This window comes from Nycticebus coucang, chromosome 1 (assembly GCF_027406575.1).
Source record: "Nycticebus coucang isolate mNycCou1 chromosome 1, mNycCou1.pri, whole genome shotgun sequence".
In the NCBI taxonomy this organism is placed as follows: Eukaryota; Metazoa; Chordata; class Mammalia; order Primates; family Lorisidae; genus Nycticebus; species Nycticebus coucang.
Window position 1 is genome coordinate 27,966,331 of NC_069780.1, and position 25,500 is coordinate 27,991,830.

The 25,500-nt window shown below is 42.9% G+C and overlaps 1 protein-coding gene across 1 annotated transcript in view; it reads left to right on the forward strand.

The window, feature by feature from the left end:
- Positions 1–521: 521 nt before the first annotated feature.
- The window catches only part of DAPP1 (dual adaptor of phosphotyrosine and 3-phosphoinositides 1), a 51,522-nt gene continuing 26,543 nt past the window's right edge, over positions 522–25,500 (forward strand). Inside the window, exons 1-2 of the mRNA XM_053555863.1 lie at positions 522–744; positions 20,282–20,404. Of these exons, the coding sequence (XP_053411838.1) occupies positions 641–744; positions 20,282–20,404 (227 nt within the window). The 5' untranslated portion in view covers positions 522–640. The remainder of the gene's footprint in view (positions 745–20,281; positions 20,405–25,500) is intronic.

Here is a 25,500-nt window from a genome sequence, read left to right on the forward strand (position 1 = left end):
CTCACACAGCTCACAGCAACCTCCAACTCCTGGGCTTAAGCGATTCTCTTGCCTCAGCCTCCCGAGTAGCTGGGACTACAGGCGCCTGCCACAACACCCGGCCATCTTTTGGTTGCAGTTTGGCCGGGGCCGGGTTTGAACCCGCCACCCTCGGTATATGGGGCCGGCGCCCTACCGACTGAGCCACAGGCGCCGCCCGCGACTCTGATTTCTTCACCCACTCTAAAGATGTCCCTGATACAGAGTCTTTGTCAGTGTTCCTTGTGAGGTGTAAGACAGAAAGAAGGTGGGGTGGAGGGGAGCACACACCCTCCTGGGGAGAAACCAGGTTGGGCCTCACGCAGGCACAGCCCAATCCCAGGTGCAGCAGGCTTCTCTCCATTTCCTCCCCCTGAGAATTCCCGTGGTGTGAGGCAGTGTGGGCGGCTCCCAGGCCGTACCTGAGTTGGCAGACTTCCTGACTGCCAGCACGCTCCTGTCAGCCCGGGGCCAGGGTGCTGAGTGCAGTGGGAGGAGTAACCAGTTTCACTTCCTCGCCTTGAAGACCCAGAGCGCCGCAGGCTCCTCTCCTACTGAGAGCCAGGGCCAGGAGCAGCCCAGCCCTCCCTCCTCTCTCTCCCTGCCTCTGCAAAGGGCGCGAATGGGCAGAGCAGAACTTCCAGAAGGGAAGATGAGCACCCGGGATCGCTCAGATCTGTGGAGCAGATCGGATGGAGGAGAAGCTGAGCTGCTCCAGGACTTGGGGTAAGAGACATCTCCTCTCGGAGCCCCTGGTGCGTGAACACCGGCTCCCCGCACCCACCTGCGGGCTCGCTCTGATCCCGTGTCCCTTCTTCGGCCCGCTGCCTTCTTTCCACTCTTCCATTCCTGACTGTTAGGCATCTTCCAGTTGGGGCTCCTTGCATTGTAAAGGCTTACATTACTTTTCAGATGTGAAAATAGGTAGGTTTGAGAACACGGGATGAGAATCGAACGTCCGGCATTCTTTGAGAATTAGGGACAGCACTAGGATGTGGGAGGTGACCGTGATGTTGCTTGGTTTCCTTGCTGTCTTCTGGTTGATGAATAAACGTGCCGTTCAACAGTTTTGAGCCCTGACCCAGGGACTGTAGGAAGACTGTTACAGTAAGATAGAGAGCAAGCCTACTGTCCTGTCCGGGAGTGGGGCTTTGTCAAAAGACTGAGAATGAGGAAGTTTCTGCAGCAAGCTTGCTCTGTGCTGCTCTGTCCTGTTGCTGTGTGAGCTGCTTATCAAATCATTAAATCTATGATGTCACATCACATCTGGAGAGGCAGCAATGCCAACCATCCAAAGAGAGGATGGAATTTCTGCTCCCAACAGGTAAGCTTAGGCGGTGGAGTCACTGTAGTTCTGTCTTTAAGCAGGGACCCAGATGAGGCAACTCATCAGGACAGTTAATAAAAGAAGTAAGTATTACACAAGAGTGGAATAGGGGATTTCCAGGAGAAACTGGACCTTCCTCCCAAAGCACCGGAATATCCCTCCGAGGGGTGGTTTTGACACCTGTGCATGAGGAGAGATGAAACTGTACCTTCTGTCTGGGTAAAAACTCCAAATCTTCACGAGGACACAGTGACATAGAAACTGGTCATCTTCATCTTATAAGGGACGAAACAAGCCTGAATGACTTGCTTCCTAGTCAGACATCAATTAAATGACACAGCTGAGACTCAAACCTGCTAAAGCTTAGGCTCTCTGCAAGAAAAACCAAAATAGAGTTGAGACCTCTCTGTGTGAAGACAACAGAGATTGTATCTTTTTGATTTGTATTACTGTAATAGTTCTAATAATCCCTGCTTTTAGATTTTAAAATTGACATCTCAGAATTTAATTGTAACTTCATTTGGTAGATCAGATGTAAGCACTACAATTTCAAAGAAAGAAAATTCCCTTTATGAGGAAGTCAGAGTTCTAGGATCTCTTTATCCTTCTAGATAGAATCTCCAAGCAGAAGAGGTAAAAGGTTCCTCTGTGACCTTGCAAAACAGGTGTCACAAAGTTCAAGCTCTAAAGCTGGACTTTGAGTTCTCACTTATTGCCCTATTGAATCGATAAGCTGTAATCCTATTTCCAGTCCACCACAGTGGGAAACCCCAAAGGAGAAAGAGACAAGAGCAGATATTCAATTCCGATTCCTCAGTTATACAAACAACCTTTCTGATAATCAGACTCTCTGAATTTCAGTCCTGTGGACACACATTTAAATGACACACGTGACAGAGAAGAACTAGACGACATCTCTGTGCCCCCCTGTCACACCAATAGCAGGAAGCAACTGCAGGTAAATCGCACAGGGAAATTTCCTCCAGGAAAAACCCAAAGTCTCCCTCACATACACACACACACACACACACACACACACACACACACACACACACACACACGCGCGCGCGCGCGCGCACAAGGTGCGTTTACATCCAGACTTCCCTATTTCAGAAGACCTGGAAATTTATTAAACATGTGGAAATGATTTCTGTAACGATGGGCAACCTGGGGAAACTGCTCTGGGTTCTGGGTTCTCAATCTTCGCTGTGCATTAGAACAACCCAAGGAGTTTTTAAAAACTCCTGATGCCCACGCCACATACCTGACAAATGAGGTCAGTATTTCTGCCGGGGAGCTTCTTCCTTTTTAAACTCTCGAGGTAATTGCACAGTGAGACTGATGGAGCTTAAGAATCACTGCACAGAATATATAACAACCAAAAGCATTGAGTAAATGTGCCTTTATTTTTCAAGTCTGTTGAGTGTGTACTTGAATCTTAAAGCTATCAAAATAATTGTTGGCATTTTGTTCATTGGTTTGGAGGCATTTGAGTTAGCAATTTTATTAAAGTGTATTTTACATACCATAAAGTCTACCCATGTCAAGTGTACAATTCATTAATTTTTAGTAACTTTCAAGAGTGATACAACCACATCCTAAATCAGTTTTAGAACATTTTCATTCCCCCAATAATAGCTCTCAGGAGCTTGACTTCTTTAAACATTCTCAGTGGTGTGCAGGAAAACCACATGAGGTGGGTGGGTGGTAGAGGAAGCCCTGATTTCTAAAATTTTCCTGATTTCCTAGTATAAATACTCCCGTCATAACTTGCAAAATTGAATATTTAATAATCAACTTGAGCCAGGGCCTGCCCCCTCTGCTATATCCCTGATACACTTTTTATAGGTAATTATTTGAGAACTCTTTACAATGACTCATTGCCTCTTGCAGAATACCGAATATGAATGAAACTTTTTCTCTGAACCTTTATACCGCTGAGGTATGATCTGTACCAAACCTTGTGATTAATCCAGTTTTTAAACAGCTTCATAAAAACAAAATGATTGAATGTAATTGATAGACAAAACGTGGCTGGTTTAATGCCTTAAATTGTAAATTATTTTAATAGGTTATTCAAGTAGTTACATACATTCTTATGTTTCTATTTTCGATAGACATAAACAGAAAATGGAGTGGTTAAACTACAGAGTCCTTGTTCTTGGGTCCCTGTTTCTCTTCAGGCTCTGGAATGTGTAAATCCTTGTAAATGCAGCCCTGGACTGCAGCACATCCATCACTTTCCTTTCTAGGCTGTGATCAACTTGCTCAGAGCACGGGGTTATTGTTTTCTAAAGTACCTAAAGCAAGCAACTCAGATGCATTTCCACATCTCATTTATGAGAGTATCAGTCTAAGACCATTTCTTTCCTTTCATCCTAAATGCATAAATGTGTCCAAAAGCAAAGTGGAAATAAAATCATCTAAAATTGTTGCTTAGCTTCACTTACCCTTGATGGTGTGGGATGGGGAGAGGAGGTGGGCAGTGGGGGAGGATAGGGGGTTTAAAGACTGGTGGGTAAGAAGCAAGAAAGAGGTGGACTAGGGCAGTTTGTCTGACTGCTGTTTTCAAAATGAAGAGACAGGGAAATAAAACAAGGAATAAATGCTAGGGACATCACCTGCGTAATAAACTGGTATAGACTTACCACTTAGTTAATTATTTAGAATTCCAGCAATTCTTTGGCTCTAACAAAAATTCCTACAAGATAGTATAGGAATAGCAGAGTTACATAGAACCATGGACACAAAAGGGATACTCTCAAATAAAAATATTTCAGGACATTTTCAAAATAAATAATAAAAGTATCTAATCAGACCTATTCCAGAGTGAAAAATATAATGATTCCCTTTTTTATATACTTTTTATATACTTTTATATTTTATATAAAAATATAATGATTCCCTTTTTATATACTTTTTTATATACTTTCCAGGATCTGAAATTATATAGGAAAGTGCTAGTGTTTGGCTGGGCAGTGCCAAGAGACTACATTCTGAGCTCTGGATATTTAAATGCATTAATCAAAATGTCTTCATTTCTCTGCCCTTTAATTTTCCACATATAAGAGAAGGTTAGAGTAGGTTAGAAATCAGCAATTTTTTTTTAAATAAAGGACCAGGTAATAAATATTTTAGGCATCACAGGCCTTACGATCTCTGCTACAGCTACTTAGATCTGCCATCATTGTGGAAAAACTGCCCAGGAACACAGATGTCTGTGATGGTGTTCAAACAAAACATATTTGTAGATGCTGAAATGTGAATTTCATATAATTTTCATGAGTCACAAAATATTCTTCTTTTTTCTCTACAACCATTTCAGAATGTAAAGCCATTCTTGCCTCTCAGTCAGAAACAGGTGGCTGGCAGGAATCGGCCCTCAGCTGGTGGTTTACCCACCCAGGGAATAAATGATAATAAGCAAAACATCATGAGGCAGACATTGTGCAGACACTATCCCTGGTCTTCAAAAGGCATTAATATTCCAACTTTAGATGTGAGGAGACTCGGGAGCAGAGAAACCAGATTGCCTGAAGTCCACGAGTGTCTGGGTCTGAAGCACTGGCTTACTTCACAAATCAGGTTGCTTTCTTGTTGCATTATTCAGTCATTATTTACTGAGACCCTCAACCATATGCCAGCACCATGATATTCACAGCGTTATGTCATTTAGCCCTCACATTTCATAGAGGTACCGTGAATTTAAATAAGGTAAGTGCACAGTCCAGCCTACACACCTGGTAAGTAGTGGGGCTGAGATGTGCCCAGGAGGTTACCCCACAGCTAATGCTCGTTGCCCCTTCTGCTGTGTTGTGCTAACAGGCAGTGCCCACGGATGGGATGTCTATTAATTGAAATTAGTAATTATTGGATGCTTAGCGTGCAATTTGAAACTATTTGAAACCCTTTGCACGTGTGACTGTATTTAATTCACACACTGCTATGAGGTGGGTACTATTACTAATGTCACCCCCACTTACAGATGATAAAAGTAAACGACAAAGCTTTAATCATGTGGCCCAAGGTTACGTTCTAGTAAACCTTCAAGTCCAGGAGTTTTGCTCCAGAGCCTTCCTGTTTGACCATTAATGCAACTTTCTAATTTCATCCAACTTCTCTCTTCTTACTATACTAGTACAACTTAGGGGTGCCAGAGTGAACTGAGAGAGGAAAAGAAAGCTCTGTGATCACCCCATCAACAAAGTTTATTCTAAAGGACATTGTTCCTTCTGTTCTTCAGATAATAACATGCACATGCACACAAAGGTGGGCCAACATCCTGTTTACAGAGGGGTGACACCAACCAGAGCCAGGCCCTTGTTCCTCTTCTGTGCACAATTCTGTAATCTTGGACTCTGAAAACGGAAGGTGGTTCTCCTGTGGTTGTACGGTAGTGTGTAACTAGGGTACAGCTCCATCTCTCCCCGACTCAAATGAATTTCCTCTTCGGTTGTTGTGTTTTTCTGTTCCTCCGTGGGGTGACTTCCTTCCTCCTCCATTGATCCTACAATTCTCCACATTGGGTGGAGTGGCCCATTTAACTCATCTTTTATTCAGTCAGGGATCCATCTGTGGCAGGAGGGCGTTAGGCTCAGCAGCATGGGGGAGACTGCAGCAAAGAAGGAGTGACCATGCGGGGACAGGGGATGCGAGTCCAGACAGAGCTAGGAGGCAGCATCATGTGGGCAGAGGGCAGTAACTGTGCCTTGATAAGAACAGCTGCCTGGGGCAGGAAGGGAGGAGACCGCTGAGAGTGAAAAAGGTGGCCTTGGAACTGATAGGACTTTCATCAGCTGAAGTGAGAAAAGATGAGATTTTATACAAAGAAAATGGCACAAATGAAAGAAAGAAAATGGCGAAATATCAAGGATTCAGAAAATATAAAGAACCCACGTGGACTCAGACCCCCTCAGTCCCAGGACCCAGCCGGTTGGTCAAGTGTTCACTCCGTCTGGTTGTGGCCTCCACCCGCCCAGCCTCCCCGGGGGAGAAGCTTCCACCTGGCTTTCCTCTTGCAGTTCTGGTATCTTCATGACCATACCGCTGGTCTTTGCTCACCTCCACTTTTCTGTGGTCATGCTTCCCCGGACTTCTGCTGACTAGCGCATGTCCCTGTTATCTGTTGCTGGACCTTCTTTACTTAAAAATATTTATAACTTCATAAAGCCGAAGAGCACTAATTTGTTTTGAGAACAGTATGATGGTTCATAAGAGGATGTTACTTTTTATAAACACATATTGAATTATTCTAGGTTAAAGTGCATAATATCTGTACTTTAAAGCTATAAAATATATAGATTAAAAACATGACAAAAGGTGAAAAATTATTCTACTAAAATACAAGTAGTCTTTAAGTGTGGGTATTATTTATACTATTTTATAGTTGACTACATATGTGAAATTACTCATATAAACATTTAGAATAATAGTAATATATACAAGCTGTCAGTAAAGTTCATGTGCAATTTAAAATTTAAAACTATTTTAAATTGCCCACAAATTTTACAGACACCCTGTATTAATTATTAAAATTTGAGAAATTAAAGCACCAAGATGTTAGCCATGTACTAACACCTAATATTGCATTGGTCTAATTCTTTTTAAGCTTTTAAAAATATTTCTCTGTAAACACACAATATGCAGAGATTGAATTATCACTGTTTATATGATTTTGCTCTTGTTTGTTGGTCAAATATTTTTTCATCATCTCTTTTTTAGTCCATCTCAAGGCAGGCTCTGGGTCTGGTTTTTCCTGGGCCCACCTGTTTCCCTCTGTTAAAGTTTGAATATTTAGTTTGGTCCAGATTCCGGAGGGTCTAAAATAGATTTGGTCAATGAACAAGATGGACTCAATGATGTGGGAATGTGGAATTACGTGGTCATCATGTTTTCTTTTTAGGTAAATTAATCTGGTAGATCAGGATGATGGGTGGCAACAAGTCCAGAGCCAAGGAAAGGAACCAGCAGGGCAGCATGTAGATTAGTGAATAGGAAACTAGAGGGCTGACCTGAGAATGGCCAAGAGGGAACCCGTTAAACCAGCAATTCCACTGAGCTGATGTGATTTGCATCTAAACAAAACTAGTTCTACTGCTTTTATGTATATTTTTCAAAATGGTATTAAAACAATTAAAAACATTAATGTCCCACAAACACCTTAGTTCCTGGGTTTCATATTACCACTCCTAGGGTTCTGACTCACCACCAGTAGACTATATGTTTTTGGTTGATTCACCAGATAATCTGAGAACCATTTTGTCAATCCCAAGAAGCTAAGAGGTTTGGCCACCTGCTTTTGGCTAGATAGCAGTAAACTCCTTCTGATGGAGAATTCCTTAGCAGCAGGACTGGAGGTAATGCATTGGGGTCTTCTCCATCTGTGCACATCACTTGACAAAGAGCAGATGTTTCAGTGTTGGTTGATTTGCTCCAAGCTGAGTCAAGGCCAAGACTAGAACTCATGATTCCTGACTTCCGCCACAAGCCTTCAGCATACTAATTTGCATTCTTCACCCGCAGAATCACTCAGTCCCTGTTATGCCCAGTGGATTTTACTGGCGGGATAATTGATGCTGGTCGTGGTTATCATCTGAATCATGGAAGAGAGAAGGGTAACTAGTGGGATAAGATCCGCCTATATTTTCTTACATCTCCCAAAGTTTGGGGCTTTTTCCTGCAGTTGTAGCTTCCTGAAAGTGACTCTCTCTTGTCACCTGTACTAGCCCACAATGGTAAGTTGTCGGTGGCAGTCACAGACTGAAGGCAATTGCCCTGAGCCAGCAGCATCTTCTGAGATACAGGTAACCAGAGTAGATGCAGTGAAGCTGCAGTGCACTTGGAGGTGAGCCCTCCCAAGAGAATCTCTAGTTTCCAATCCTTGCCCAGTTGTGCCAGGCCTCCTCACTGTCTCATCCGTGAAATATTATTTCCAGTCCCGGTCACTGAGGAACGGTGGTGCTCTTTTGGTCTTGGAGCCATTCCTGCACTGCGCAGGCTGCCCTGGGGACTGGACGGAGGGACCTCTGCTTCAGTGAGATGCAGTGTCCACCCCTCCTCCAGGTCAGCAGTTCCGTCCCTCTGATCTGTCATGTCTCTGCTGGCCCTGGGTTTGCTGACCCACCTCTGAGGAGGGCTTTGTGCATCTCTCTCTCTGTCGCGTCCTAGCTCCCTTTGGTTTCTCCGCCTCTGTCCCCTGGATCCCTCTGTTTGCATCTGCCTGTGTGTCCCCTCCACCGTGGTTCCTGGTGCTCCTGGCTCTCTGTGTAAGCCAGGGGCCCTTTCTCTGTCTTCACGTCTTGTATTCTTATATCTCTATCTTTCTCTCTGACTCCTTGTGCCACTCTGTGCCTCTGTGTGCTTCTGCCTCATTCCTCAGATTCCCTCAGGAACAGGTTTATCCTGGTCTCTAACTCCCACAGAATTCTCTCCTCCCTTTCAGTCCTGTTTTTCTTCAGCTCAGCCTTGACTCCCACCAGACAACATGGAACTCACCTTTAATTCCTGAATTTCTGAGATATTCACACACTCTGCCTCTGTCATCACTCAGCTTTTTTTCTCAAGGCTGGGCAGCTGGCCTCACCATGGAGCTCTGCTATTAGCACATGCAAATGTGCACACTTAAAAGAAACACAGAAAGCCACAGCCTTGCTGGTTCCATCACAGAAACCTCCCTGTTGGGAAGACTGTGGGGAGTCTTTCTTCAGGTTCCCTTAGGCATCACTCTATGCCTGTCTGAGACCTTATTAGAATTGCCAAAATCCTTCACAAAGCCTCTCCTTGGTCCTGTCTGCTTGGACAGGGTCTATCGCTACCGTCAGTGGAAAGATAAGCCCATGCTTGTGAATATATGATTTAAGGTGGCTGTGTGGACACCGTTTTGCCTTAGATATGTCACAGCCCTACAATAATGCAAATCACAGCACTGATAGCCCTTGAGTTAAGATAGTTCCTTATTCTAAATCCATGGTAAATCCATGGTTTCTGAAGGCACAGAAGACCTGTTGATTTACCTTGCAGGAAATTAAAGAACCTGTCACCAGCCCCAGGAACAAATGAACATGAATGAAATTAGCAGCCAAGAAAACTATGGAATGAATCAAGTGCTGAGGACAAATTCACCCAAGTGCAGATTGCTTAAAGTGGGGATCAACCTGGTGCCCAGGACTGTGAGGCTGAGCACCAGGTTGGCAAGAAAGACAGATCAATTCATTAGCTGTGTCGGCCATGGCCATAGAGGGGCATTTGCCAGAGAGATCAGAGGTGTGTCAGTGTTGTTCAAAAGGAAGAATAATTTTGAAAATGAACTAAAAAAAGAAAATTTTCTAAAGAAGAGCACTTTCATTAGCTGTTCCAAGGCCTTTTTAGCTGCTTTTACACAACCAGAGTTTCTGTTCTTGCTGTGGGTTGAAATGTATGTACTGTCAATAACTCTTATGGAACAAAATCTAGATTCTAGTTCACTTCTCTTTGCCAGGAAAGACAAAAATACTATTTAATATTTTCATTAATATTAATAGTAGTCTATAGATGTGGGTTACAAAGAAATTTTGTCCCTACCAAGAAATATATAATCCATGCAATCAAGGTGTTGGCTGGTTAGAAAAAGAAAAGAAATATTCAATCAAAATGGCTGTGTGGCTCATGTTTTAAAATGTACAATTGCTTTTCGTGCCCGCCTGGTATTCCAGCGTCACTTAGCATCACTCCTGACACATACCATGTACTCTAGCTGGGCATTCGGTTGCCCGAATTCACCCTGCAAATATCAACCCCAGTGCCTTTGCTCAGGCCATTCCTCCTCTGGGAATGCTCTTTTCTTTCCCTGCCTAGTGAATCTTATATCAATTCTTTAACCTTCACCTCTTCATCTACCTCCTTAGTGAAGCTTTTCCTGATCCTTCAAGCCCCCAGGAGCTCTTGCTCCTGTAACATTTACTGTCCAAATCACTCACATGGCAGCTATTTGGTGATTTTTTTATGTTCACCTACAGATCCTTCTCTTTCCCTCTTCATTGATACTGAAAAGCAACTTAGTTAAGTATTTTCCTTTGCCTTTTTCTCCAGATGGCAAATACTATAACCCATCGATGTTATTAAGGTGAATTAAAGTTTTTAGGCCTGACAGTCCCTCACTCACATCCATGCTTCTCAGACTCTAAACTGCAGGACGATCATGGGGGCTCGGCAGGTCAAGGGCAGGGCCTGAGAATCTGCATTTCTAGCAAGAGCCCAGGTGGTGCTGGTGCTATGTCCAAACTTTGAATAGCAAGACTTTGCACTGTTTTTCAAACACCAGGTACAACCTGCTCGTGGTCTTACAGTGAATCTAGTGGGTCACGTGAAAATTTGTTCAAAAGAAATGAAAAAGAAAACATTGGAGTAAATAGTGTGTAGAAGGATGTGTTACTTCCTGTAACTTTTTGGGTTTTTGTGTGTGTTTGTGGGGAGTGTGTGTGTGTGTGTACATTGGAAGTGATATAAAATATTTTATATTGTGGGCCAATTCAAAAAAGTTTGAAAGTCTCTCTTTTAAAGGCAGAACAAAAGAGATATAAAACCTTACATCAGTAACTTAAAACAATAAAACTCAGTAACAAGAAACTGTGAAAAGTTTCCAATATTCTGGGGCAATTTTCCAGAAGGTCAAGCACTGGAATGAAAGGAGAGGAAGCTGAACTGTGGACCAGCTTTCTGGATAGAGCCTGTCTGCTTGCTCTGTGGTTGACTTTATTTCCTGTATTTAAGAGGCAGCTTTGAAAATTCCTTAGTGAGTGGGTTTTTCCTAATTTGTTACTGTGTCATGGATGTGATAATACCACTATTTCTTTCAAGGTCAATTGCTGTTTTTGGTAATCTTATAAACCCCGTACAAATATATATTTTTTGAAGTTTGATTTGTCTCTTCTGTGTGACTCTGTTAGCTCTGAGATGTAATTATGGTAACACGGGGGCCTTAGGGAGGCAAGCAAATATAACATTGCTTCTAATATATTATTAAAAATTAGTTTCTTGCTCTTTTTTACTTCTTCAGGGAAAATGAGACCAAAACTATTTCTTTTTTTAGTTTTTTCTTTTTTAGTTTCAGGGAAATAAACCTGTTCCAAACTGTGTTGAAATATATTCCCAACACCCAGCACATCTGGCATAGTCAAAATAGATGCATTGCACAATTAAAGAAAGTTTGTAGCTTGTTTTTTTCTTATGAGAGCTAAAGAATTGTGTAAAAAGTATATAAAGGACACGATGTTTCAACATGTGAAAATACAAGGTGTCCATAAAGTTCATGTGCACTGGAACTTTCTGGACAACTGTATGTGAAAGTTTTTCTTTAGGCATTATTACGACTCACCTTGACCATGAGAGAGCTGAGGTTGCTACTTGCATGTGGTCGCGTAGCTAATAAGTGAAAAGTCATTGGATCAGACAGACTAACTGGCGAAATGGAAACAAAAGCAAATTTCTCCTCACCAAAGCTCCCCCCCAGACCAGGTGGGCAACTCCTTACCAGTCCTTCTCACTTGGCCTTTCCCAGTGCCAGCAAGGTTTCTTAACTGCACTCCATCCAAACGGCATCACCCTTTTAGGAGCAGCAGAGGATAATGACTTAACTGAGAGTTTTAATCAACGGTAGGTTCAGACTGAATCATCTGTGTGATGCAATTCTGAAGAAGCCAGTGCATTGTGGGCTGCCCAGTGTGTGCAGAGAAACCAGTCCATTGTGTGCTGCCCAGTGGGTGTGTAGAGAAACCAGTGCAATGTGGGCTGCCCAGTGTGTGCAGAGAAACCAGTGCAACGTGGGCTGCCCTGTGTGTGCAGAGAAACCAGTGCAATGTGGGCTGCCCAGTGTGTGCAGAGAAACCAGTGCAATGTGGGCTGCCCAGTGTGTGCAGAGAAACCAGTGCAATGTGGGCTGCCCAGTGTGTGTGTAGAGAAACCAGTGCAATGTGCTGCCCAGTGTGTGTAGAGAAACCAGTGTAATGTGGGCTGCCCATTGTGTGCAGAGAAACCAGTGCAATGTGGGCTGCCCAGTGTGTGCAGAGAAACCAGTGCAATGTGGGCTGCCCAGTGTGTGTAGAGAAACCAGTGTAATGTGGGCTGCCCAGTGTGTGCAGAGAAACCAGTGCAATGTGGGCTGCCCAGTGTGTGTGTAGAGAAACCAGTGCAATGTGGGCTGCCCAGTGTGTGTAGAGAAACCAGTGTAATGTGGGCTGCCCAGTGTGTGCAGAGAAACCAGTGCAATGTGTGCTGCCCCAGTGTGTGCAGAGAAACCAGTGCAATGTGGGCTGCCCAGTGCGTGTAGAGAAACCAGTGCAATGTGGGCTGCCCCAGTGTGTGCAGAGAAACCAGTGTAATGTGGGCTGCCCAGTGTGTGTGTAGAGAAACCAGTGCAATGTGGGCTGCCCAGTGTGTGTAGAGAAACCAGTGCAATGTGGGCTGCCCAGTGTGTGTAGAGAAACCAGTGCAATGTGGGCTGCCCAGTGTGTGTAGAGAAACCAGTGCAATGTGAGCTGCCCAGTGTGTGTAGAGAAACCAGTGCAATGTGGGCTGCCCCAGTGTGTGCAGAGAAACCAGTGTAATGTGGGCTGCCCAGTGTGTGTGCAGAGAAACCAGTGTAATGTGTGCTGCCCAGTGTGTGTGCAGAGAAACCAGTGCAATGTGGGCTGCCCATTGTGTGTAGAGAAACCAGTGCAATGTGGGCTGCCCAGTGTGTGTAGAGAAACCAGTGTAATGTGGGCTGCCCAGTGTGTGCAGAGAAACCAGTGCAATGTGGGCTGCCCAGTGTGTGTGTAGAGAAACCAGTGCAATGTGGGCTGCCCAGTGTGTGTAGAGAAACCAGTGTAATGTGGGCTGCCCAGTGTGTGCAGAGAAACCAGTGCAATGTGTGCTGCCCCAGTGTGTGCAGAGAAACCAGTGCAATGTGGGCTGCCCAGTGTGTGTAGAGAAACCAGTGCAATGTGGGCTGCCGCAGTGTGTGCAGAGAAACCAGTGTAATGTGGGCTGCCCAGTGTGTGTGCAGAGAAACCAGTGTAATGTGGGCTGCCCAGTGTGTGTGCAGAGAAACCAGTGCACTGTGGGCTGCCCAGTGTGTGTAGAGAAACCAGTGCAATGTGGGCTGCCCAGTGTGTGCAGAGAAACCAGTGTAATGTGGGCTGCCCAGTGTATGTAGCAGCTGGAATGGGGGAGATCCTGCCTGTTCTGCTGTTTTGCACATCAGACCTTACTTTTAAGACAGTGTAACCCTACCACTCTGGGAAGCCCAGCTGGGTGGATTGCTGTAGCTCAGGAGTTCGAGAAGAGTGGGAGCAGGACCCTGTCTCTACTAAAAATATTTGGGCATTGTTGAGGTCACCTGTAGTCCCAAGAGAATTTCTTGAGCCCAAAAGTTTGAAGTTGCTTTGGCGATGACATCATGGCACTCTAGCCAAGGTGTCTGCATGAGACTCTGCCTGAAAAAAAGAAAAAAAAAAAAGATTTTAAAAATTTGAAAGATGTTCAGAGGAGATAAGGTCTCTGAACAAAAAAGAGACAGAGAGTGTGTCATAAAAGAAGTTGTAGGCAAGAGAAGAGGGCGCATTCTAATTGCTTTCAACTATTTGTGTAAACTCCTATGTATCTATGTAACTATGTAACTCCAAGAAGTAGCTTTGGGACCATCTGCTAAAATCCATCTGTATAGCAGGAGCCAGAAATTCAATGTAGGCAAGTGTTTTCTACCCACCAACCGTGGAAATACAGAATGAGCTTCGCTATACAAGTACTTACTTCCCCATTATTAGCAATATGTAGATAAAGATTGGGTAGGAGTCCTGGTAGAATTTAGAAATTATTCAAATACTGTACAAAACCTGAAAGGACTATCCAAGCAGACGGTTATGAGCTTCTCTGCAGTGGGGGTTATATGTGACCTTTATTTATTAGGTTAACATTTTGTAATTATTTCATTTATTTATTTATTTATTTATTTTATTTTGGCCAGGGCTAGGTTTGAACCTGCCACCTCTGGCATATGGGACCGGCGCCCTACTCCTTGACCCACAGGCGCCGCCTAATTTCATTTTTTTAAATAATAAAAACATAATCAGAGGTAAGTTTATTGTGAAGCCATTGAAGCTTTAGTTCAGGCCCTCTCCCTTGTACAGACTGTGTGGTATGGTTAATAATGGTTAATAAAGGTCACCTCTAGAATATATGTCCCCGTACACAATTATTGAAAATGCTTTGAACTTTTTCAGGGCATGTGCGAAAGGGCCCCCATAAAGGTTCCTGAATTCACCAATAGTCCTAGAAACTTCATTACCAATGTCAACACCACACTGTCCAGCTGAAAATAACTTTTCTATGTTATCAATAACTTTTTAAAAAACAATTCTAGATGAAAGAATATAATTTTCCTAAAGTTGTTGTTATTACGTGAAAAGTCTGTACAGCAAAAATATAGAGAAAAAATAGAGGTGTGTTAAGCACTTCATTAATGAAAATAACTTGTTGTTCTCACTTTTGTGGTGTTTGTGCTATTCCTTGGCTTTTTAAATTTATAATTTGTGACCTCTCATTTTAAATAAATATTCCTTTCTTATTTCATTGTTAAATTTTTCTTTAAGAGCCTTCCTAATTTTGTAAGTTCAAGCCCATTAAGATCTCCCTCTTACCCCAATAATCAAAACAACAAATAAAAAAAATTTAAATATAATTCTGCTTATGAGGAGTTTAAGTCCATGCAATTATGACTGTATGTAATGAGCTGTTTGGGTGTGCATACTAAGCCCTGAGAGGCCCTATAGACATCAGCCAAGGAATTTTGTCAGTATCCAGTGCCACCCACAACCCAGTCTCCTTCTCCAGGTCCATCTCCCATCCTTTGTCACTCTCCCTGAATTACGTAGTTTTCTGATTCTTGTACATTCCTGACATTGTCTGGCTTCTAGGCCTTTGCTCCTCTTATTCTCCTCCTGTAGAATTTCCCCCTGAACAATGGTCACTCCAAATCCCACTAGACTTCTAACGGAGGAAAAGCCAATCTGTTCCCCTGTCTTGCTCCATCTCCTTCCCTCCCTCCTCTCTGTCTCTCTCTCTGTCTTCCCCTAAGTGCCTGGGCCAGTTCCAGCACTCAATATACCCTTAGCTGGATAAACGAAGGAATAAGGCAAATTATCAACAGGTTATCTCTGGAGGTCGGATGAAGGAAGAAATTAGCTTTTCCTTTTCTAATTAAATTTCAGTTACCCAAATGCTATAGGGATGTAGCTTTTTTCATTAGAACAAGCTAAATTAGGAAAATCTGATCAAGTTAAATTCTCCCTTGACATAACCTGAGTCCCGGTTCCTTCTACAAAGAAAACCATCCTTATGAGTTTGGTGTATAGTTTTTAGACTCATTCTGTGCTTTTACACATCTTAATATGTAAATATACAGAGGGTGCCAATAAAAGGTAAACGCATTTTAAGAGAGGAAAAAAATCATATTAAAATTGCAATACTCGATATATACGGATAACAAAAAAGATGAAGACAAGTCACATTTGAGCACTTGTTATAATTGCAGAAGTCAAATGTGACTTGAGTATTACAAATGTAGTACAGTTTTTCCTTTCTTAAAATATGCATGTATTTTTTGGCACCCTCTGTATATGTGTTGCATTTCGGAGGAGGGTGTTAAAAACAGGAGATAGCATACTGTGCTTACAACTGGTTCTAACTTTGCAGTTAGATCTGGGGTCTATCAGCTTGGACGTGTGTGTGTTCACAAACATCGTCAGTGTCTCGGGGAGCGCGCTGCCGGCATCATGAGCAGGACAAGTCCTGTGGGGTGTTTAGCATTCCTGGCACATTCTCGCCAAATGACAATAGCACCTCACCATCTTTGGCGACCACAAAGACCTGTACGTCTCTTCAAACACTTTCAGCTTTTTACATAATTCATCCTATGAGCACTGAGCTTTATTTTTCATCTCCCAGTTGATGGATATTTAGAATGGCCCTGGGTTTTACTCTCACAAACAGTGCTGCAGTGAGCACTTCTGTTCACGTTCCCTTCTGCTCACGTGTGAGTGTTTCACTCGGCAAAGAGTAGAAATGGAATCACTGATCAAACGCACGGATTAGTTAGGCTCATGTGCTAAATTCCCCCTCCTCATACTCCTAGCAATGGACAGAGATATCCATCGCCCCCTATTTAAGACTTCTCCAGTTGTTAAAATTTTCTAACTCTTCCAATTTTAACCCATCTGGTGGATGAGAAAAATATCGCCTTGTTGTTTTAATTTACATCTCTCTGGTTAGTAGTGAGATTGTTTATTTGAAATACATATTTCCTCTTCTGTAAAAAACTTTCATTTTCTCTTGTTTACAGGTATAGAAGGGTATAGATGCATAGTTTTAATTTTTATTATATGTTTTAAAAGAAGAAAAAAGTAATACACACTCAAAAATAACCTATGTATCTTTCAAGGCCGGCTTAGACATTGGCTCATTCAGGCAGCCTCGTTTTGAACTTTCTTCCCAGAACATGCCTTGGGTATTTTACTCTTTCTCCAATAGAGTTTGCAATATATTTGTCTTATCCTCTTGGCTAAATTAATGCTTTCTTATAGCCGGGTCTGAGGCTTTTCCATGTTTGTTCCCTTTGACTTGCCTGGCACATGCTTTGTACAGGTTTGAATGGTGACTGCAGGTAGAGAAGGCTGATTGTGGGGAAAACATCCAGCTTAGCTCTATTTAACTTTTATGTCTTTATGGACATAGTCTTGAGCCATCCTTATTAAAAGTGGACAGATTACCAAAAAGGACACACAGTGCTATTTGGATATACATTTACTCCCCTGGAAAAAATACTCGTCAAAATGTCGTAGAAAAGGAAAGCGTAAGTCAATGAAAAGGGGAAGTTTAGGTTTTCGTGAAGAGCTATTTGGGGAGTGAGTTTCCTCATTGTAGCACACACATCTTGACATGTAGGTGGCTATCTGGAAAGCTCTATAGCAGGCCCTGGATTCTGTAAAAACCCAAAATACAAAAACAGCTTCCACCTAGAAATGAACACTCCAAACTGCAGTACAGAATGATTCTTTTTGCTTCATACTCAAATATCCCTTAAGTATTTATGGTCCATGTATTATTTTTTAAATTACCATAAAAATTCTCAGCAAAAACTATCTTCAGGCTGTAGTTTAATATCAAAAGATCCAAGCAAATCACATATTGTTAAATTTGTAAAAATCAAGAAAATTCTATAAATGCTTCCAACACAAACTTCAGATCCCCAAATTTGAACTTACCTGGGAAATTAGCTCAATTAATGAGGCTGCTGTGGAAAAATAACTCAGTGAATATTCTTATAAAATGTCTTTCATGCCATTGTTTCATCTAGCAAATACATTTTGGGGTGGATCTGTCTCTGCCCCAAAGGGGAAATATGCTAAAAAAACCAAACCAAAACAAAACAAAAAAACACATGGGTGGTGCCTGTGGCTCAGTGAGTAGGGTGCCGGCCCCATGTAGAGAGGTTGGTGGGTTCAAACCTGGTCCTGGCCAAACTGCAACAAAAAATAGCTGGGCATTGTGGTGGGTGCCTGTGGTCCCTGCTACTCAAGGAGGCTGAGACAAAAGAATCACCTAAGCCCAAGAGCTAGAGGTTGCTGTGAGCTATGATGCCACAGCACTCTATTGAGGGCAACAAATGTGAGACTCTGTCTCTAAAAAAAAAAAAAAAAATGCATTAGCAAATGAAGATTTAGAAAAAGATATCTTGGAGCCCTATGTAGAAACTTCCTTTCACAGATAAGCTTATGTTTACTGTTTATCACTCAGGCTAAAATTTTGTGGTAAAGGGATGTCACAGTGGACACCAGTATAGTTAGTGATAAGATTGCTCACTGCCAGAGGGGGGCTTTTCCTTGAAGTTCTTGTATGTTACACACGCCTCTTTAACAGCGCTTAGTTCATCCTACTGTAATTGCCCATCTCTCCTTCATCTCCAGTGCCCTGGACTTTAGCTGTTAGCAACAATCTCTGGAATGTAGCTTTCTCTATCTGATCTAAATCAAAAGTATTTAAAATTACATTTGAGTCTCAGTGCCCGTAGCACAGTGGTCAAGGTGCTGGCCACATGAACCAAGGCTGGTGGGTTTGAAGCCAGCCCAGGCCTGCTAAACAACAATGACAACTGCAACAAAAAAATAGCCGAGTGTTGTGGCATCTGTAGTCCCAGCTACTTGGGAGGCTGAAGCAAGAGAATGACTTAAGCCCAAGAGTTTGAGGTTGCTGTGAGCTGTGATGCGAAGGCACTCTACAGAGGGCGGCATAATGAGACTTTGTCTCAAGTAGATAAAAATAAATAAATAAAATAAAATAAAATTACATTTGAGCAATAGGAAAATCATATTGCAGAGGGGGAATGGCAAGGTCTGGCTTTGTAGGTCTCAGTGGTTTTCTGATGGCCACTCACATGCGCTGACTGAGCCCTGCTGTTTGCCATGCTTTTTGCACCACCTGCCACTGTTAAGGTGTTCAGGAATCGCAATTGGAATGGGGTTATGACTATTATTCATCCTGTTTTAGACGTGAGAAGGCTCATGTTGGTTTGGTAATTTGTCCAAGGTTGTACAGATAGTAAGAGGTATCCCCCAGATTGGGACCCAGGCAAAGTGATTCCAGGGGTCACCGTCCTGATGATTACACTGAACTGCCTCTGATTGTTATGTTGTTCAAAAGAATATGAAAGAACTGTCCTTAGGGGAAAGAAACAAGGTGCAGAGCCACGTGCCTAGAATACTCTTGTTTTCATAGAATTGTAAGTATTATAGGAGAGTCCAACCTGAATGCCTCTGGATGCATAGAATGTCTCTTAGGAGGAAACCCAGGAAAATGGCTAAGATGGTGTATGTACCCTGGGGAAAGGATCCACCGACTCAGGGTCAAGGGTGATGAAAAGGCTTTATCTCATTTCACACAATTCGGTCTTTTTTCTTTACCCTAGATCTATGTTATCTTTTCTAACACCCAAAGATCTTTTTTTTTTTAAATCACAAAAACCAATTTGAATCTCCTTGGGACTTCCCCAGCTGTTTAGATATTTGTCAGATGGAACTGTGCTTGAGGGCGCTAACATCACACTATCCTGCGTCTGAATTCCTTGCATTTCACTCATGAAAATGGACTGTAGCAGAATAGCTCAGTGATTTCCCCATGAAATGTTACCACACTCGCCAAACAGAGTGAGAAAGGGAGAAAATTGTTAAAGCCTATTTTATGGATATTTTAACTTGGAAATTGTGAACATTTCTGATTACAAAGTGGCACTCTTTGTGGCTTGTGAGAGCTGCCTTAACAAAGGGCCACAAACTGGGTACAACAGAAACCTGTTGTCTCCTAGTTCTGGAGGCTAGAAGTCTAAAACAAGGTGTTAGCAGGACTGGCCATGAGGGACAGTCTGTGGCAGGCCTCTCTCCTTAGCTGGAAGGTGATTTTTCACATGGTATTCTTGTGGGTGAGTCCGTCTCCTAATTTCTCCCTTTTGTAAGAGGATTCCAGTCATCCTGGATTAGGGCCCACTCTAATGACCTCATTTTTTTTATTGTTTGGGGTTCATTGAGGGTACAAAGGCAATAACCTCATTTTAACTTGGTAAAGAGTCTTTCTCCAAATAGAGTCACATTCTGAGGTACTGGGGGGCGGGGTGGGGGTGGCGGAGTAGGACTGCAACATATGAACTTCCAGGATGCAGTTCATCCCATGACAGGCTGCTGTTAGCCACCTCTCTCTGCTCTCCCCTTCAGCCTCGCCCAGAGATTTCTTTGTCCTGATGTTTCTTCTGAGAACTTGGTCTCTGATCTCCTGAGGGTTGGGGGGAGGAAGGGAGGGGAGAATATTGCTGGGTAACCTTTGAGAGGAAAACCCCATGGTTCGCCCTGAGTGAAAGCACTGTTCTGTCCTTTCTAGGTGGTATCACGGCAACCTCACACGCCACGCGGCTGAGGCTCTCCTGCTCTCAAATGGATGTGACGGCAGCTACCTTCTGAGGGACAGCAATGACACGACAAGGCTGTACTCTCTCTCTGTGAGGTAGGGCGCTTAATGACTCACCCCTCTGCCACTTACTGACTTTATATCACTCAGATTGCCAGGTAATAAGCTCCCTGATTCCTGGGGGACCACCGGGTTAAAGGATTCCAAACTTGGAACATCATATCCTTTCTCCACCCATTAGCAGGAAGGAATTATCTGATCCAAACTTTTCACTTGGCTGATGAAGAACCTGAAACCGAAAGTGGTGGAGTGTCTGGCACCCCACACAACAAGGGTAGAACCAGCCCCAGGATCCCCATCCCGGAAACCTGGCCCGTGCCCTTATCACTATTCTTTAGTCCTTCTGGAAAACAAAATGATTTGTGACTGAACAACTTTCATCTGCACAAACTCAAGCAGGCAATACGCAATTTATAAAATTTTTCCTACAAATGGGCTGAACGTCTTTCTTGAGGCCTCACTTCTTACAAACAGTAAGAAAATCAATCCAGTCCCTACCAGGTATACACGGCCAACTACGGTGTTGGTCCCTGCTTCCCTGGGCTCTCCTCCTGACCTCCTTCCCGTTGGTCCCAGTCTGCATATGACACTCAGGCTGCCACTGCCAAGTAGCAAGTCTTTTTGAGTTTCTGGGCAGTTCTCTGTGGGTTGGTGTGAACTCCATGAAATTTCCCTCAGCCAGCCGCCTAATAACCTCAAACTGCTCTCATATTACTGTTCTGATGGCCTCCCTGTACCTGGGAAGAAAGTCACAGTTCCCTTCATCCTGCGGTCCCTGAGGCTAACCTGGCAGGAGGCGGGTCTCTTGTCTTTCCAGTGCTAGTGGCCTGGGCCTCTCAGCCACCAACTCCACTGCAATCTGCACTCCCTGCTCCTGTCTGAATCTTCTTATCCATTCATCTCAGTGACAGTTTTTGTTATTTTTGTTTTTTTGTCTTTAATCTCCACTCTCTCTACTAGGGGAACAAAGGTGGCTAACAAATGAATTCCCCAAATAGTTCCCCAATAGTGACAAGCTTCTATGAGCTCAAAAGCCAAGCATCGACATATTTGCTTATTTTCTCTTTGGGCTTGGGGTCTTTCGTATTCACTTTCTATGCTACAAATTCCTCCCCCCCCCCAAAAAAAAATAGTGGCTTAAAAATAATATAACTTGATTATCTCACAGTTTCTGGTTGGATTCTCTGTTCAGGATCCTACCAGGCTGACATAAAGGTGTTGGCAGATGCTTTTATCTGGGGCTTAGGGTCCTCGGCCTTCATTTCCTCTTTTCCTCTTCACTCTCTTCCATTCCTTTCCTTACTTCTGTAGAACTAAGGTCTCCACTTTCTTTTCAGCCATCACCCAGGGACCATTCTCAACTCCTGGGGGCCACCCACAGCTCCTTGCCAGGTGGTCCCTTTAGGCCATTCACAGCAGTGGTGTTTGCTCTCTTCCAGGTTAGACAGAGCCCGGCTCCCTGACTTCCTCTTCCATGAGCAGTCAGAGGAAACCCTGCCTTAAGGAGCTCATGTGATTAGGTCAGGCACCCCCTAGATAATCTCAGATAAATCCAGGTAATTTGGGGCTTTAAGGATCTTAAAATTCCTTCATACCAGCATCTAGACCAGTTTTTGATTGAACAATTGGGAAAAAGTGTGTGTGCTCTGGGGCTGGCATTTGGGGTTGCCGCGGCGTGCTGCCTTCACACCCTTCATCCTGGAAGAGGGGAATCTCCAAGTCCACTGGAAGGGGTGTAGGAGAAATAGGTGGAGAGTAACAGGGCAAGAAAGGGGGTTGCAGAGGAAAAAACACATTTATTAACATTTTTCATGTTACCCTGCCATAGTATGTTTATGAATTTTTCTGAATAACATTGTTGGCAAAATTATTAATCCAAGATGAAATTCTGTTTGGTTGACAGTAAAAATTGTGCTTTCTCAGATCAAAGGCAAATGTTACAAGTGAATCGAATTGTTAGATTACAGATGCTTTATTGCATGAATCATCCAAAAAAATCTCAAACAAGCATGGAATTATTACATGAAAGAATGTTAACATTTTGCCTATGTATGTCTCATCTGAATAATTAAATCATAAACTCCTTATAGATTAATATTTATATTTTATCTACATAAAAATTAAACTACATATTAATGATTTTCATTACAAGCACTTAGGAATGCCTTTTTTTAATTTAATTTTCCTTCTTTTTTCTTTCTTTTGAAACAGAGTCTCACTCTGTCATCCTAGGTAGAGTGCTGTGGTATCGTAGCTCATAGCAACCTCAAACTCTTGGGCTCAAGTGATCCTCGAGTGATCACCCACTAGTGGCCAGCTAGTTTTTCTAGTTTTTGTGGAGATGGGGTCTCACTTTTACTCAAGCTGCTTTCAAACTCCTGAGCTCAGGTGAGCCACCTGCCTTGGACTCCCAGAGTGCTAGAATTACAGGAGTGTGCCACTGTGCCAGGACAAGAATGTCTTTAAAAAAAAAAAAAACTATCAGCATAAGTGACAGAAATCACAGACAAATTCAGGAGAATGACTATTTTTATTCATTTATTTGCTCATTCTCTTAATAACGAATATTTGAAAGCATTCAGTCTGTGCCAGTCACTTTGGTAAGTGTTATAGAAGATTTGAAGACCTTATTTTGAGGATGTATAGCCTCATAGGGACAATAAGACCATATACATAGACAAATGTTATGCAATTAGTTAGATAGAAGAAGGCAGATGACGGATGCCATTAGGCTATTTTGGATCGGCTTGGGTCAGGCTGACCTTGGCTGTTATGGGAATGGGGCTGAGTAAGACTTTTTAGGTGGGTTGTTGCCAAGACCTTATAGGTGGGTTGTTTTGAGAACAGAGTTAATTAACACCCTGGGAGATTGCTAAGAAGCAGCTGATATTCCTCAAAGTTGTGTATAAAACCCCAAACTGAGCTTTCCATAGGACCTGCAGTCACTAGGACAAGGCCCAGATCGCTGTGTTGGTCTTTAATAAACGTTATTTTCTTGCTAAAACTTACTTTCTCTTTTCAATTATTTCGGTGACTACCTCGGGCCACTACACCGCTCTACCACAAATAACTCACTGCAAAGTAAAGTGTGATAAATCACATAAAAGAAGTCAAGATAAGCATTTAGACAGGAAAAGATAAAAAGCCATTAAGTCAAGCTGTAATTATCAGGTGCAGGCAATCCACAAGGTACAAACATTCAACTTACGAGCAACTGGCACTTCTGAATGGAGGCTAGTACAGCTAATGGTTAAATGTACCTATCCGACTTACATACAAATTCAACTTAAGAGCAAACCCACTTAACCTATCTCATTTCCAACCTGGGGACTGCCTGTAATACTTAACAGAGGAGGTGCTGCTTGAACTGACACTTAATGGGTGGCGGGGTTTCTACCAGCAGAGACAAGGAAGCATAATGAGGTGAAAGGAAGCGTGTGAGCCAAGGGACAGAGGTGAAAACTCTCAGAAGAAGGGGAGGTACCACTGGATTATAGCAGCAGTTCCAAAGGTGCGGGGGCCCAGACCAGCAGCCTCACCTGAGAACATGGAAGGAATGCAAATTCTCAGGCCCCACTCTGGATCTATGGAACCTGAATCTGGGGGTGGAGGGAGGCGGTAATCTGGGTTTTAATGAATCCTCAAGGTGACTCCGATGTGCTCTAATGTTGAAGCATGGGCTGCATGGAGAGGAAGAGTGGGTGGTGAGGCTGGAAGATAGAATGGGGTCAAAACAAAGTAGACATCTACATATGGAGAGATAGATATGTGTGTGTGTGTGCATGTCATAAGTGCCAAAAATGTATATACATTTTAAGAAAAGAAAAAAACTTGTATTAAAAATATAATACTCACTATATTCCCACCAAAAGATGAATACTAGTCATGCCGAGCACCTCTTGTGATTGCAGAAGTCAAACATGACTTGAGTATTACAAATTTAATAGATTTTTTTTCCTTTCTTAAAATGTCTATGCATTGCTTGACACACTTGTATTTTTTTTATTTAGTACTCTGCCTCATTTGGGAAATGACAGTGCAGGAAAGTTGATATTTTATTCAGAACGCAGTGGAACGTGCATGGAAAGGAAAGATCCGTGTTCACATAGCTCGGCGGTTCTCAACCTGTGGGTCGCGACCCACAGGAACTGTATTAAAGGGCCATGGCATTAGGAAGGTTGAGAACCACTGACATAGCTAATGAAGTGACAGAAGCAGGATTCTGACTGACACCCAAACAAATGAGGCAGGAGGCAACAGCAGAGGAGGCTCTGGTGAAGGTGTTATGGGCCATTCCTGTCGTCTCTATTCTCTGCCCTTCTTTAGTTCATGCCCCTTCAGAGGGTGATATTCAAGGTCTCTTTTGGTAAATCTATCAGTAAATGGGGAAAACTGTCTCTTGTCTTCCATTAGAGTGAAACTCTGCCAAAAGAAACTAGTAATGCTCTTTAAAACCCCATGATTTTTTGTTTTTGTTTTTGTGTTTTTTGAGACAGAATCTCACTCTGTTGCCCTGGGTAGACTGTCATGGCATCATAGTTCACAGCAACCTCAAACTCTTGGGCTCAAGCCATCCTCTTGCCTCCTGAGTAGCTGGGACTACAGGCACCCACCACAACACCTGGCTAGTTTTCAATTTTTTTTTTTTTTGCAGTTTTTGGCCGGGGCTGGGTTTGAACCCGCCACCTCCGGCATATGGAGCTGATGCCCTACTCTGCTGAGCCCCAGGCGCCACCCAAGTTTTCAATTTTTAGTAGAGTCGGAGTCTCACTCTTGCTCAGGCTGGTCTCTAACACTTGAGTGCAAGCAGTCCACCTGCCTGGGCTCCCAGAGTGCTAGGATTACAGGTGTGATCCACCACGCCCACCCCGTGACTTTAATGACTGCATAATTCTCAGTTCTTTTTATTTTTTTTTACTTTTTTTTAGTTTTTGTATTTTTATTTTTATGAAAACTAGAAACAACTTAATACACAGTAGAAATCATTGAATACACTATGATACGTCTACCAGAATCAATTCTATTAGTTTGCCTCAGGTCTAATTTCCATTTCTATCATATAAATATGAAAAGCTTTAGATTCAATGAGAAAATGTATCAGAAGATAAATACCAAAGTATTTGGGGGTGTTA